The 16,764-nt window shown below is 36.6% G+C and overlaps 1 protein-coding gene across 1 annotated transcript in view; it reads left to right on the top strand.

Moving 5' to 3' along the window:
- KCNH7 (potassium voltage-gated channel subfamily H member 7) overlaps nt 1–16,764 on the top strand; it is a 236,540-nt gene that overhangs the window by 173,642 nt on the left and 46,134 nt on the right. The window contains exon 7 of the mRNA XM_037398689.1: nt 7,378–7,803. Within this exon, the coding sequence (XP_037254586.1) occupies nt 7,378–7,803 (426 nt within the window). The remainder of the gene's footprint in view (nt 1–7,377; nt 7,804–16,764) is intronic.

The following is a 16,764-nucleotide window of genomic DNA, read 5'->3' as shown; positions in this document are numbered from 1 at the left end:
CTGGCCCTGCAAACAAAGAAATATTGAGTCCGTTGTTTAAATAAGAAAGGTTTGTGTCCTCTTGTATCTAAAGTCCCAAATGGGAAACATACAGGACAGGCAAGGACAAGTCATATTTTAACACAGCAGCAGATTTTCTTTAACAAAAGCTTAAAAAATATGGAGGCCATTAAAACACTGCGTTATAAGACCTCATGATTATACTTCAAACTGTCTGATAGAGAAATTTCAGTATCAGCTTTATATACAAATTGTCATACTACATAATTTTAAAGCATTTAATACAGAAAAAAGAGTAAAATAAGTATTAACATTCCCCACTGTCAGTATTTCTTGGTTAAGAAGATGTTTTTAATAGCTATCCTTTGAAAAACTTGTAAAAATATCTTTTACATGAAAAAAGGCTTTTTAATGCTGATGTGTGAAAGCAGTATATAATGCTATGTTTTAAGGATGCACTAACTCAAAAGCACTTCAGCTTTCTTCCATACTGGTGTAATTTTATTAGTTGTTCCTGTCAGCATCAAGGAAGACAATCACCAGGTTGACTGAAATATGTAAGACCATTATAGTCTTCTGGGAAATTAGGTAATGCCTACTCTCAGGGAGAAAATGTTGATTTAATTTCCATTTGCTCATTAGTATTTGTGTAATATTTCTTTTTAGGTCTTTTTAAATTCAGAGATCTCTTTAGCTGGTCCAGTCTGTAGGGGTCTCACAGTAATGGTATGAACAGAGAAGAAAAGGGAAGAGATGCCCTTGCTAGTTATAGTTTGGCAGCTCCAGTAGAGCTAATACACAGGAGGAAAAGAGAGCTAGGAGAGGCTACATCAAAAGAAGGAAGTTCCACAAATCTAATAAAATCTCCAATGCAAAATCATGTCTTCTTTTAAAGCTGAAGTAATACCGCTTCATTTTTTGAACTGTGCTATCATTCTGATTTAAGGTCTATGGTCATGATAAAAAGGGTTAATTATTAAAGGAATATGGCTTTAGCTTCTGTGTCTGCTTCACATTTCTCATTCTGTTGTCCCAGTTTTTTCTGTTCAATACTATTATTGGCCTTATTAATAAAGCTCTGAAAATGAGTTCAAAACTACCTGTTAAAAGGAAGGGACTGTACTGAATATCTAAGAGGTTTTGGATAATAGCGCCAATGTTCATTGTGCATCATGAGCTGCATCAAGGAGCAAACAGCAATAGTAATTTAGCTTTACTCAAACTTAGAAGATGCTACCTTCCAACCATAAACTTGTACAGAGTTTAAAATTCTGCTGCAAAATATTTTAAATCCAAATAGCTTTCCTTTTTTTGTGAAATTACTTAGAGGTCATTGAGATTAACCTAGCCTAATAACCTATGGAAACCTCCTATAAAAATTATAAGGATACAAATGTTCTCGTCACCTCTTGCTTATGTTCTTTGAGAACATAACGTGTTTTATATTTCATTAATGTAGTCACTTTCCAGTGTTACACTCAGATAATAAGTACAGCTGATTTTGGTTTTCTGATTCAATTTTGAAGCGTATTTGGATTAGAAACTCTGAACAGTCAAAAGCTCTTCTGATTTCCTCCCTTTATTTTCAGCTGGCTACAATAATGTCTATAATAGAGTTATCCTGGTTCAGTTACCATCTTGTTTGCATTTTCATGTAAATTTCATGTCTTGGCTGCTGAATACACTTTATGCAATGAGAAATTTTAAAGTTTCTTCAATCTCTACTCATAATAAACATATTCAATCTCTCAGCATACAAGAAGCTGACATGTTGCTAGATTTGCTACAGCTTCCCTGAATAAAGATGCAGGTCTGATCATCCATCTATGCCTAGCACTGGACTGAGCCCAGCAAGATATTGGCAAAATAATGTTTGTTCATGTCGTATAGTATTTCCTATAAATAACTAATTTTAACATTGTATTTCAATGAGTGGACTGGTAGTACCTTCCATAGCTTTACACAAGATGTTTTATGGGTAAGGTAAATGTTTATTTTAAAGTTCCCAAGTAATTTGGGACTATATTTATAGTTTGACATTTATTAAATGGTTATGAAATTCTCTTAACATGAAAGATGCTATGTAAGAACTAACCTTGTTAGTACAAGCTTTACTTGAATTCATCTGTGGCAAAAGCAGCAGTGATAAAACAGTATTCAGTACTCAATATGACTACATCATTTAAATATACAGTACATAGGAGATACACTTTCTCATAAGACATGAAAAAGTACCTTTCTGAAAAGCTAATTTATTAAGCTTTACACCCATCAAACTTCCACATCTACCTTTTGCACAGATATACTCAGTATCATCTACCTTACAACTGCTGCATTTTCCCCCAACCCGTATGACTCATTTTGCCAGCTGTAAGCATTGCACTTTGTTCAAATTTTCCAGATGTGCATTAGTTCTGTCCATGATGAAAGGACTTACCTAGACTGCGAATATGCTACATATTGTTTGTGTGAGTGTACATTATTCATGTATTTGCTGTGTGTTTGGAAATACACAGCACAAAAATATTGTGAATTCTTAGCAAACGTGCAAAAGGCCCAATGCTTTCTGAATAACTTGTTTATAGTGTCTGGTCCGTGCAATCACAATATGCTCATAGAATTTCAAATCTTTTTGAAAGCATCAGGCATGCTTTCTGGTTGTTCTCCATGTTCATGTGCTTTACGTAGCTCTACAGTTGCTTGAGGAGCCATAGTCCAGCATGTAACAATCCTACGCCACAACTGCTTTCATGCAGTTCTAGAATAGCTAGGAAACCATACTCCAAATAAATGCAGTGGTTTGACAGAAATATTTCTTTAACAGTTCATGGTGGTATTCATAACAGATGGTTTATCGCTTATTATTTCTGTTAAGATTTATTAACACACTATTATGCTTCTTTACTTTGTTTCTAGTTCTTTAGTTTTTACTGTATGCATTTGCATTCTTTAATAAATTTAGATTGAAAATGCCTCAGAACAAAACTTATGAATATACATGTGATACATAGCAATATCGGTCTCTCAGAGTCTCTTGAAACTGTACAGTTTGCATAATAGGTAACAAAAATAAAGTGTTTTCATGCAGGAAATAAAAATAATCTGGAAAGTGTCCCCATTAAGTTATAAATTCAAAATTAAAAGGAGAAGAGCACAAGTATTTGTGTGAATTAATCTTAAAAATAAAAAGAATCAACTAAATTTAGAGGAGTAAGAATGATGATAACTCATTGCTGTTGCATAACAGCTTCTATGTATGCTTTCCACTCATTATCCTTTGCAGGATGCTTTCAGATTAGCGGGTAAATATTATTCTCTCTACTTGACAGAAGTTAGAGAGGTTAAATGTCAGCTTGCCTAAGATCACCGAGAAACTCAATGGCAGAGACAAGCACATAATTCCCAGGTCATCCAACATTTCGCCTAGCATTTTGCCTACATATTCTATTTTATAAAAGAAGTTATACAGCGAAGAATCTTTGTGTTTCTCCAAGAAATGTCAAACGTTGCTGCTGCATGTGGTGCTCCAGAGCCTATAACAAGAGTCCCCTACACAAACCAGTTTTCCCATGAAGCATATGGCCAATGTGCTGCAAAGCACATCAGCCCAGTTTGCCTCCTTGACACTTCACCAAGAAACACTGTGCAAAACATCTGTTGAACACAACACAAGGCAGAAATGTTATCCAGTACCAAGCAGGTTTTCTTGAGGAGAAAGATGTAAGAACTGTCAAAAAAGAGATAGCACCACAAACAGTTCAACCCAGTTTAAAATGATAAAGGCTTACTGAATCTCTCTCTCTTTTTTTTTTTTTTTTTTAATTAGTTGTTATCTGATAGTACCTCTGGTACATACAGTTCCTACTCCTTTTCCTTAACAGAACAGCAGCCATTGATAAATTTTCATTCTTCTTAAATATCTTTTCTTTCCATTTCAGTGAACTACTGTTATCTTTGAGAAACTAACAGCTACCAAACACTTCAGAAAGATAAATCTCTCTAAAACCGTGTGAATTTATGACAGCTACTTTGATCTCACTCCATATTTTTCCAGGTATCTGATGGCAGCCCTTCTATAATAAGTGCCCCCTTGAACTTGTGATCTTAGCAAGTGAACACATGAACCTAAAAAGAGCAAAAGATGTTCACCAGCCCTATCTGTGTGAAACACCTGAAGCAAGATTCTCAGAGTCAAAAAATGTGTTTGAACGGAGAGTCTTCAAGCTTGCAGCAGCACTGGTTTAACAGTAAATGGAATAAACAGGAACACACAGGAAAAGCTGAATTTTAGATCAAAATTCTTTATTCAAAGGCAAAATACAATACAGTTTATTTAAATTTGACATTTTCTCATTTTAAACAGAATAAATCTTATCACCTAATACTGCTTGTAAAACACACTAGTTAAAAATGCATTCCCACTTTCTTCAAGCAAAACCAGCATGAGATGGAATTTCATCGAGGATGAACAGCCTTCAATTATTTTTTTATCATTTTAATTGATTAATTGTAGCTAGTATGACTTTTGCTACTTAGTATTATAGTCTTCTCTTTAGTAAGATGGAAGGAAGCTTGGTTTCCCCATCATGTCATGTCCCAAGGTTCAGAAATTTTTTAAGTGTAAAGCTTTAGTCTTGTCCCAGTGGTGCTCCTTACTCTTAAACACATTTCATTCCCTAAGCCACCTATTTTACAATCCAAACTATAAGGAGAGTTTCACTGTCCAGAAGAGATAGGTTAATAAAATGACTTTGCACTAACAGTGTATTTGTCAACATCTATTTTAAGCAAGTGGAAGCAGTAAAGTTCTTCTGAGTGGATTGCTAAGTACACTGAAGTCTTCCATCTAGCCAAGATTGTGAAGATTGGCCAATGCCAACACTAAAGCCTTGCAAGGCGGTCACACAACAGGATAAAAAAAGGATAAATTCACATGTTCAGTCAGTCTCTATTGTAACTGCCAACATGAAACCAAATAATTTGTTTTCTCTTTTGTATCTATGTGCAACTCTACATAGTCCCATCTTTTTTCTCTTAATCCAGCCAACAAAAATAGTTAACAGTGTTTGTTTTCACTTCCTGTTACATGGGAATAAGCAATACAGCATATAAGTTCTTTATCACATTATGAGTATGAAACTCACAACCAACAGTCAGCCTCTCCTCTTGTGTGTGTCTAAGAAACTACCATTAAAATGTCGGTTCCATTTCTGCTATGATCACTTTGATACTTCTGTTCTCTCATCTTGCCTAATAGGCAGGGGTTTTTTTTACTCTTCAGTTTCACCTAACTTGGTCTAGACCAGCCTAGGAATAAATTTAACTGAAATGAGAATAGGAGCCAGATTTCAGGCAAAAGAAATCCAATTTACATTATGTGTTGCTCTAAGTGAAGCACACTGGCTGGAATTTTCAAGCAACTGCAAGAAACATGTAGAGTGAGCTTTGCTTTTCTTGTTGTCTAATCCATTTTCTTCATTGTCTGAAAATCCAGCAGAAAAACACTGATATAAATTTCACAAATAGCAGTTTTCTTGCCACATATAGCCACAGTGCTCTCATCTACTAGGAAAACATTCTTGTCAACTCACCAGGTGGGGGTCTGAAAGTATTAAGACTGCTTAAAAGACTAAGTAATGCCTATGCTTCAGCTTGCTGTCAGCTAGTGTGTTTAATGCACAAAAAATAGCTAGCATCATTACTTAACTGCAAGTCCTAGTTACAATACAAAAAATAGATGAACAGCCTCTACCATCACCTCAGTCTGGTGCTTAATGGCTGCTTGAAGGTACCATATAATCTTTTGGATGGCTTAATTGTTTCTTTCTTCATAGTTCAAAGAAGAGCAGTTATTAACCCTGGTGTTCTCACAACATTTTCAAAGTAGAACCTCACTGAATAAGAAGTGCCACTTAGATTACTAAGGATAGGATCTAAGGTTTATACACACTTGCTGCTGGAAAGTTAAACAGAAAGGAGTGTGCTGACCATTATAATCTTCTAAGATTATGTTCAAGGAGCATTAAATTCCTCGATCTTGAACAAGCTGAAAACTCAAATCCCTAACTACTTACTACCAAACAAAAAGGAAATAAAAGTTGGCAATGTTGCTGACAAGGTATTTCTCCTTCCATTTATTTAATTTCCATCATTTCCATCATTTAATTTCAGTATAATTATTCATTTTTATTATTTTTGAAAGATCTGATTTTTTAAACAAACAGTTTTTAAGTACCAGGGGAATATGGAATAAGTAGAAGTAACTGGTGGAAAATGGGTAGAAGATTTCTTGAATATGTCACTTGCCCAAATAGGTAGTAACTGGAGGTAGTCACCATCTGATGTTTGTTCATTGGTCTGTGTAAAATGAAGTGGTGGTCTGAGTCCCGTAGGATTTGGAGAGCACTTGCAGCACAGAAGGCAATAATTAACATCACTACTGACAGTCTCTGTAACTATGCCAAGCATTGAATTGGGATGAAAATGTAATCTACCTTCATATCTTTAGAAGTTTTGTTCCTTCATATCAAATTGGAGGAGCAGCCAAAGGAAATTTGTTTTATCGGGTGCCCACACTATGCTTTTTCTTTGCAAGAAAGTAAATGTCAGCTTCTAGACCCAGCAAATCAAGCACTGCTTACAAACATAATCCCTTCCAAATAAAATTTAAATCCAACTTGGATAACACCAACAGATAACAAATCCATACTTTTAAAGGAAAGATAACAAGCTTTAGACATTGACAAAAGTAGCAGTGAAGCAAAAGGAAATATTTCTGTGATAAGCTTCTTTGTCACACCTTTAGCTGTACTATAGCCTCAGTGAAATTTGTCTGTGTGAAAGTTTTCCACACCACAAAACTGAAAGTGGCAATAGCTGTCAAGGACACTCATAGATCTTTCTCTAACTTTTTTTATTTCTGGTTGCCTAAACATCTTCTAAAGAGAGTAGACTCTTGTGCAGTGAACTTGAGCAGATGATAATAGATTTGCTTTGGGAGAAAAACACTGTATCACTGCATCACTGCAAAAAGTCATTCACTGGCCGTGAACAGGCTGGCAAGGTTACCATGTGGTAGATAAATGAATTTGATGACATGCTTAATTATGCAGATTTTATGGACCAGATATGCCACTTAAAGGTTGCTAGAGGGAACAAGAATCAACTAGCTGTGTAAAATTGTCAATGAATTTATTGGACCTGGCAGAGATTAGGAATTTCACAGAAGTTTATTTTGCCAAAACACCAAGTAATCGAAGCTTAATGCTCAAAATTACAATAAAGTATTCTTTAAGTTAGCTCTGTATTTGCTAAGTTTACTGAAAGTAGATATATATACACTGCCTGATTATTGACATGGTATATTTCTTATTCTAGGTTCTATCCTTAGGGGCTGACGTTCTACCAGAATATAAACTCCAGACACCTCGCATCAACAAGTTTACTATATTGCACTATAGTCCTTTCAAAGCCGTCTGGGACTGGCTTATTTTGTTGCTGGTAATATACACTGCCATATTCACCCCTTACTCTGCTGCCTTCCTTCTGAATGATAGTGAGGAACGGAAGAGGAGAGAATGTGGATATTCTTGCAGCCCACTGAATGTTGTAGACTTAATTGTGGATATTATGTTTATCATTGACATTCTAATAAACTTCAGAACAACATATGTAAACCAGAATGAAGAAGTGGTAAGTGACCCAGCAAAAATAGCAATTCACTACTTCAAAGGCTGGTTCCTAATTGACATGGTTGCTGCAATACCTTTTGACCTCCTGATTTTTGGCTCTGGCTCTGAAGAGGTAAGGTTAAATGAGTAAAAAATCTTAAATCTTAAGCTTTGACTTTACTATAATAATCTGTATATTCTAGTATATTTTTTGCTTGTCAGTTAATAGGCTATTTAGTAGTTCCACCCCATCTTCTCAAGTTAAACTAAAAATAAATCTTCCTTGGTAGAATAATGTAGAGTATTAGCTTTCATTGATAGGAGAACAAGCTGAATGATTCAGCTAGTATTTTTCAATTATACCATATATGATACTGCTTTTATAAATAATGAAATAAATATATCATGCATGAAGGATTTGTTCAAACACTTTTATTTAAGTTCTCCTTTGATTTGCTGCTTGCTTTGTAAAAACTGCTCTTAATGCATATAAGTGTTGTGTTGGCATGAAAGCATTAGAATAAATTTTCTCTGTACAAAATCTTCAGATCATATCTTTACTCAGTGTAAAACATTAGTTGTAGTGTGAACTATACCAGTTAACAAAAAAATTTGGCTGTTGCCTATTTTATCAAGAATATGGACTACCAAAAGAAAGGAAAAAATATTATATGGGGATAACCTTGCCAGACGTGACTAATGTCCTTACCCTATCTGTACAGTAGGTTACAAAAGAGTTCAATATATGCATCTGTAAATTGCCCCAAGGTGTACAAAATATACACTATGTTCTGGATGCCTGACCTAGTTCTATCTCCTTCCAAAGAATTTTATTTAATTTAAGAAATGCTAAAGTTATATTTGTTGATGAAAAGTGAACTGACAAGTAGAGATTGGGGGGGGGGGGGGGGGGCGAGTGTGATGCATAGAATACAGCAGGGTTTGGGTTTTTTTCATTAAAAAAAGCAGCAAACCAAGCAAAATATGATTCATTCACTTTTCAAAGGACACAAATCCATTTATTAAAAATACCATTTTGCACATATTGACATAAGAGAAACAGACAGTTTTGTCAACCATATGTGCATCTCATTAATTGAGAAGAGAAAGGTGAAAACTGCATATTAATCAGCAACTTTTAGCATGAAAATTTACTGATCTGACTGTGTGTCTCCATGTTATGATACAGAGAATGCAAAAATGTTTTTGTTTTAAAATTATATCCTTTTTGTTAATTTGCTGTGACAGCAAAAATTGTTACGTCCACCCCAAAAGCCTGATCTGAATTCTGATACCCTAGCTATCCTCACAAATTACATGTAAACTTAATTAAGTATGCCTTTAAGGGTCAGTATAAAACAACTGGCACATACCTACATGGCCTTGAGAGTCTTGTGAGCATATTCAACCTTAAAACTTTCATAAGTAGGATGATTATAAGTCATCCTTTTCTTAAACTTATTTTCATACATTTTATGTAATGAGAAGGTTTCCTGTCTCGTACTTCTGAAAAATTATTATAATAATGTGGTCTTATTCAGCAGTCATAGAAATCAATGTAACATTCCTAATCCATAGTGATAGCCCTACTAATTTGAATATGAGCATACACACTCAAGGTACATAAGGAATCTGGAGAAACATGTAGGTAAGAGCATGCAGAAGAAATAAATTTTCTTAAAGGAATGCAGTAAGAAGAGAGTAAGAAAAAAGCACAGATGGAACATGTTAATAGTTCTCTTACCAAAAGAAAGCTTTTCTACTCAGATTGTGACTAAAAAGCCCAGAAATTTAAGGAAACTTTAATCAACTTTTGCACTCATTATCGGTGGTAGGTCTCAGTCTTTCTGCAGATTTTTTTTCTGTAGTTTTGATAGTATAGACACATGAAAGACAAACATTTTGACAATGGCATTACTTCTAACTTGGACCACATCATTTCCCTTCAGGTGTGTCTGCATCCCTTTCCAATCACTGAGAACTAATCAATGTCAAAAATTATGTTCAGTGATTGGAAGCGTGGAACACCAAGAATTACAATGGGGACCAATTCCAGAGTTCATTAAAGGAGTGCTGTTTGGATTTGACCCTGAACATCATTCTTCCACACCTCCCCTATTACAGACGTTCTTAATAATAAAGTGCCAGGTGCTAAAGCGATATTAAAAGGATAACTTTAACATAAAATAATGGTACAAATTAGTAGCAAACAAGTGCATTGTGGCAGCTGAGTACACAAATACAAAAACACAGAACTTGGAACATAAATTATTGCACCATGTAATGACTTTTGCAGTGTTTCAGATATGAGTGAATTAATTCTTTATTCCCTCAAAACCTAGTAATTGAACAGTTTCATGATCTGTAAAAACTAGTTAGTTTACCTAAGCAGCAATGAAATATACAGATTATGACCCCTTCACCATGCCATCATGATTTCTCTCTCATTCGTGGTACTGAATATGTCAATCACTTTTTCTAAGCTGCTACTTACTGTAGTTTTGCTTCCTATGTTGCTAACTGTAATATTTCTCCAATGATCCCTTTTTCATAGTTTAGCAAGAAGCAGAAAAGGTATAACTGTTAGAATAGAGCACGTTTCATCTAATAGATTTTTTTCAGTCATAAGGGTTATCTTTTTTATGAAATGGTTCTTTTTTGTTATCTAGAGATTCTTTAAATAAGAACTCCTACAAACAATTGTATAGAATAGTCTTTTTATTAAACAACATAAGCTCCAAAGAGAGCTCCATGTGTGCTCACCCAGCTTTAAAACACCTTGATATCAAACCGAGTCTAGAAAGGGCAGCAGATAATAATCCAAATACCACATACAGCAATTTCTGAATGCTTCTGTTTGAGTCATTCTTTTCCAACCATAGGAAAGCAACAGAGTAAGACAGTTAACTTCCAAATTTCTAAAATAGGGAACTAATCTAATTTTAAATTATTGTTTCCTGTTTAAGCAGACTCAACACAAAATTATTATGGCTGGTAGTAAACTATTCTCTTTTTTTGGGTGTGTATCATAAATGTTAAGTGGCATCCCTGATACTTGGGAAGATAAAAATAATGAGTAGATGGACTTTTTACTTTCTATTCTTTTGATAGTTTTTAATCATTATGCTCAGCTGAGGAATCTGGTTTGGTTTTTAAACAAATAACAGTTGCAGTGGCACAGCTCCTTAAAGCACACTTATAGATGGTGTGCATATACAAGTAGAATGCTGCTTAAGATTACTAGATATTTATATATATATGCATTTAAAATAATGTGCCTTTTAATGTATTGATCAGCTTTTCACTTCAAAGACAGATATGTTGTAGGGAAAAATCACATGGATATATAGATAACCAAAGCTTCTTCCCTTTCATCTAGAACCTACTGCAATAAAACATACAAACAAGTGATGGTAACAGCTTCAGAAAGAATATTTTCATATTTATAGTTTTATTAAATTGACACCAAAGAGAACACTCAGCTGAAATATGCAGAAAAGCATGAAGGCTTTTCCTTTTACTGTTTACAAATAGTAGTGACCAGAGCTATTTTACAGAACATAATTTAATAGCATTATCAGCAGGAAAAATGCTGCCTTAGAGAATTAAAATAAATACACCATGATGTATGTATCCAGCATACTCACAAAACATAAGAGTGAATGTGTCTTCTATTTGTAGCAATAAATCAAGAAAATAGATGAGTTTGGGCTAAAATGAAGACATACAAGTAAAAGTACCCTTGTTCTCTTGGTTTTGATGTCTTCACTCTGTTACACAGCCTATCTGGTAAAGCAAACTGAAAAGAAGAATCTCACATTTCTAGAATTAGAGATTGAGTCTCGTAGTCCTGACTGCATCTCTGCTGATGGAATCAGTACTTTACCCTCTTCCAAATTAAAATATATTTCAAAATCAAGCTCAGAAAACATCTCAAGAAGAGAGTAATATAGTTTCCTGTACTCAATTTAGCAATTTACTTGGAAAACCTATTCCAATGAATTTCAAATCTTTTACACTGAAGACTGCATAGCTGATGGTACAGGCAGTCTGCCTTTGTATTAGCAGCTCTGTGAAATGAGTACAGACCAGGATGATACAGCATTAGGGTAAAGTCTCTGGAAATTATTTAGGTGGCTGGCTAATCTCAGAGAATCATTTAGTATCAAGTTTTTCTTCCTTTAATTGTTTTTCAAGATGAAGCAAAGAGGAACCCCAGCACTGCTTGAGCAGACATTTATCAACAGCAGTTGAAGTACCAGTACCCTGCTATAAATAAGATTTGGTTAGTTGAAGTATTTTTGTTTAATTGGTGTTTGTACTAACATTTTCAGCAGTATCATGATGCATACAGCATAAAGATCTTCAACAATGACACAGTGCTCAGAAGAGGCTATTAAGGTAATGGAGCATAGTCTGAAAGGCCAAATTCTGGCATGTATTGGAGATTTTTCTGAGAGAGAAAAGAGTTAACTGTGCTTGATGCTATAGTACTTGTATTTAATAGATTTACTTACAGGCTGCAAAAAAGGTTGATGATGGTTTTAACACAAAATGTAGGTGACAGGAAATTATTGAGAAACTGAGGGCTTTATAATACCAAGAAGCTGGAAAGGACCCTATAGTAAATGAAATACTGTGTAAGCAAGTGACATTAATGCACATTGGAAGAGACAGTTTGAGCTACTCGTACACATCAGTGGGTTATTTGGTTTAAAAAAGAGACAAATAAGAGATGGAAATATAGATTTATACATTAACAGTAATGGAAGTTATGAAGAAATAAAAAAAAAAAGAAATTTAAAAAATATCTAGAGAAAACCTAAGGATTTGGCCATCAGTGACAAAGTCATGAGTTGTAAATGGCTTTTTACACAGGCAGAATACCCCTTATGCAGATAATGAATCAGTTGATACCAGCTTCCTCTTCCAGCATTATACAATAATAACTAATGAATGACACCCTCTTTAATCAGATAGACTGATGCCCTCCTCTTTCAAATCATGCTGTAATCAGTTGCTGTCCATCAAAATAGCTCCCTGCTGTGGTCATTTCAGCACCAGGGCTTGAGAAATTGAGGGTATAAACCAATCTCACTATTAAAGGAGAGGACTAATCAGAGTTAAGGATACCCCATTGTAATTATGTAAGGATTTGGTTAAAAAAAAAAATCAGCGGCCTGGCGAAAAAACAATTGACAAACATTACCCTTTCTCAAGCTTCTTACTAGAAGAACTGAATAATTATTCCAAAACAACTAAAAATGCCTTCTATGTGGTTCTATCCATCAGCTCATCGTCCTGAGGGATACGGGTCATGCAAGGAGTAAGGTCAGGACCCTGAATTTTAGAAAGCAAACTTCCAGCTCTTCAAGGAGTTACTAATACACCCTGGGAGACTGCCCTCAGAGACAAGGGAGCAGAAAAGAGCTGGCAGACCTTTAAGGATACTTTCCATAAAGTGCAAGAGCTCTCGATTCCCAGGTGTAAGAAATCTAGAAAGGAAGGCAAGATTGCAGCATGGATTAGCTGAGACTTGCTGGTCAAAGTGAAGGGCACAAAGGAGACGCACAGGCAGTGAAAACAGGGACAGGTATCTTGGGAAGAGTATAGGGATCCTACCCAGTTTTGTAGGGATGGGGTCATGAAGGCCAAGGTGCAGATGGAGCTGAACCTGGCAAGGGATGCAAAGAATAACAAGAAGGGCTTCCACAGGTATGTCAGCCAGAAAAGGAAGGTCAAAGAAAGTGTACCTCCCCAATGAGCAAGACTGGCAAATAGGTAACTCAACAGTACTTCAGTCTTCACTGGCAATCTCTCTTCCCACACCTCTCAAGTGGATGGACCACAAGATGGTGACTGGAGGAGCAAAGTTTCTCCCATTGTAAGAGATCATGTTTGTGACCACCTGAGGAACCTGAACATACATAAGTCTACGGGACCTGATGAGATGCATCCCAGAGTCCCAAGGGAATAGGCTGATGTAGTTGCCAAGCCACCCTCCATTTTTTGTTTTGAATTTTTGATATTTGAAAAGTCATGGCAGTCTTGTCAGCCTCACCTTTGGGCCTGGAAAGATCATGGAACAGATCCTCCTAGAAGTTATACTAAGCCACATGGAGAACAGGGAGGTGATTTGATATAGCCAGCATGGCTTCACCAAGGGCAAGTCCTGCCTGGCCAACCTGATGGCATTCTATGATGGAATGACTACATCAGTGGACAAGGTAAGAGCTACAGATGTCATCTATCTGGACTTCTGAAATGCCTTTGACACAGTCCCCCACATCATCCTTCTCTCTAAATTGGAGAGGTATTTATTTGATGGGTGGACTGTTTGGTGGATGAGGAACTGATTGGATGGTCACATCCAGGCAGTAGAGGTCAACAGCTCAATGTCCAGGTGGAGATCAGTGACAAGTGGTGTCCTTCAGGTGTTTGTATTGGGACCAGTACTGTTTAATATCTTCCTCAATGACATAGAGGGCTCAAGTGCACCGTCAACAAGTCTGTGGACAGCACCAAGCTAAGTGGTGCGGTTGACATGCCTGAAGGACAGGATGCCCTCTAGAGGAACCTGAACAAGCTCAAGAAAGGGGACCCACGGGAACCTTACAGGGTTCAACAAGGTCAAATGCAGGGTCCTGCATCTGGATTGTGGCAACCCCCAGTATCAATTCAGGCTGGGGGACGAAGGAATTGAGAGCAGTCCTGCTGAAAAGAACCTTGGGGTACTGGTGGACAAAAAGCTGGACATGGGCTGGCAATGTGCACTTGCAGCCCACAAGACCAACCATATCCTAGGCTGCATCAGAAGAAGAGTGGCCAGCAGGTCGAAGGAGGTGATTTTGCCGCTCTACTCCACTCTGGTGAGACCCTACCTGGAGTACTTTGGAGTAGCTTTGGAGCCCTCAGCACAGGAAAGACATGGACCTGTTGAAGCACATCCAGAGGAGGGCCAAAAAAAGGATGGAACACCTATCCCATGAAGAAAGGCTGAGAGAGTTGGAGCTGGCCAGTGTGGAGAACTGAAGGCTCTGGGGAGAGATTATTGCAGTACTTAGAAGGGGCATATGAGAAAGATGGGGACAAGCTTTTTAGCAGGGCCTGTTGCAATAGGACAAGGGGTAATGGTTTTAAACTGAAGGAGGTTAAATTTAGACTAGATACAAGGAAGAAATTTTTTACGGTGAGGGTGGTGAAACACTGGAACAGGTTGCCCAGAGAGGTGGTAGATGCCCCATCCCTGCAAACATACTAGGTCAGGTTGGACGGGGCTCTGAGCAACCTGATCTAGTTGAAGATGTCCCTGCTTATTGCGGGGGGCAGGGGGGTGGACTAGATGACCTTTAAGTTCCCTTCCAACCCAGACTGTGTGATTCTACAATTCTACTTAGCTCATGGAGAGAACCATGTAAGCAATAAAGAACCATTGTAGGCATGTATTGGTGAGGGGGTTTTGTGCTTTTACTAAAGTCAAAACTGAAGAAAATAATACACTTTTACTCCAAGCCCCCTCCTGTACTATAGCTAGAAAAAATCAAAAGGCTTTTTCAAAGGTCAAATTGCATAATAACCAAACAAGGCAAAAATATCAAAATTACATTGGCTATACTGGTTAGCAAAATGTTAGATTGGCAGATTGGAATATATAATAGTGCAATGGAGAAATCTAAGATAATCTATTTTACTTTTCTCTGTAACTTTGGTTTTGTGCAATGAACAAGTAAATTTGAAGAAATGGAATGTATGTTTTGGCAGAATCTATTTAAAATGGGTGTTAGCTTAAGACCTTTATCTTTTTAATAAATTTTACCAATTAAGACAGGTATCTTCAATGTATTGTAGAGATTTTAGATTCTGAAAGTACTTATGTGCTATGATCCTAATGAATTCCAGTTTAGGCAAACAGTTAAGTGTTTCATAAGTGTTTCATAAATGGAACACTTTGCACTTAATATACTGTAGTGAGGGAAAATGATCCTGTACCTATCTTCTGCTAATCCAGATTCACAGTTTCTGTAGCTATGAGATTCCTATGTGCTTCTGGCTCACAGTAAATGTTGCTACTGTTAAAAAAAAAAAATTAAAAAAAAAAATACTGATGTGAGTGTTCAGCAACTCTTGAACTTGTAGTCCAGCTGATAAAGCCAGGTATGATGAGTACAGAGCAGCAAGCAATTCAGAGAAAAGAGTAGTCTCTATCAGATTGCTATTTACAGACATTAATCATTGGCACCAGATGTGATAAGGTGGGTAACAGACAGAGTAGGACCTTTGCTTCCTTGGGTGCAGTGCTGAGCAGAGATAGTTCTGATCCCAGGTACTGTCCCTGGCCAAGTGACATATGGGAGGTGGACTGTTACTGTATGAAAGCTACATCTCCACTGAGAAGTGGACAACATGTAAAGCATACACATCATGCTTTTCACCACTACTGCTAACTATATTTTAGTGTCAAAGCCTCTAGCCTCTCCACTTTGTTAAAGAAAAATCAAACTCGGGATGAGTTTCTTGATGCTTTAAAGCTTATCTAAACTTACTCATGCTGATTCTACCCTGAAGAGATGGGGTCTGCTTGTATTATACACTTCCCGCATACTCCAGAGCTCACACTGATGCAGTATCTAAGCATGGGATTGGCACTGAGGATGCATAATATTAGCAAGTCTTATCTTAAGAATGGGGTGGAACACTGCTGACATATTTTGCAATCACAATGTACCTTCTGATCTATTTAAAGGGCACTGTAAGAATATGCTGCCTCTTGCATGGTGTACAGATATAACTACATCTCTAATAGAATGGTTTCGACACACCACTAAGAACAAATGTTAGCTTTTCTTAAGATTGCTCTTTTCCTTAAGTGATCAAAATATTTAAGCCTGATCTACCTTACCAGAAAAAGTACCTGATGGCAATAGTCATATGCTGAAGCTCAGCTTTTTGTAGTACATCATCTTTCAGAGTCTTGAGGTCACATTCAATGAAACAGCCTTCTTTATGTGGCAATAAGATTCACCTTGAAATTATTCTCTGTGATGTTAAGTTGAACCAAGGAGTGTTACCCACTGTTACCTTACATTATCTTGTT

This window comes from Falco rusticolus, chromosome 8 (assembly GCF_015220075.1).
Source record: "Falco rusticolus isolate bFalRus1 chromosome 8, bFalRus1.pri, whole genome shotgun sequence".
Classification (NCBI taxonomy): Eukaryota; Metazoa; Chordata; class Aves; order Falconiformes; family Falconidae; genus Falco; species Falco rusticolus.
This window is presented reverse-complemented; position numbering and strand designations above follow the sequence as displayed.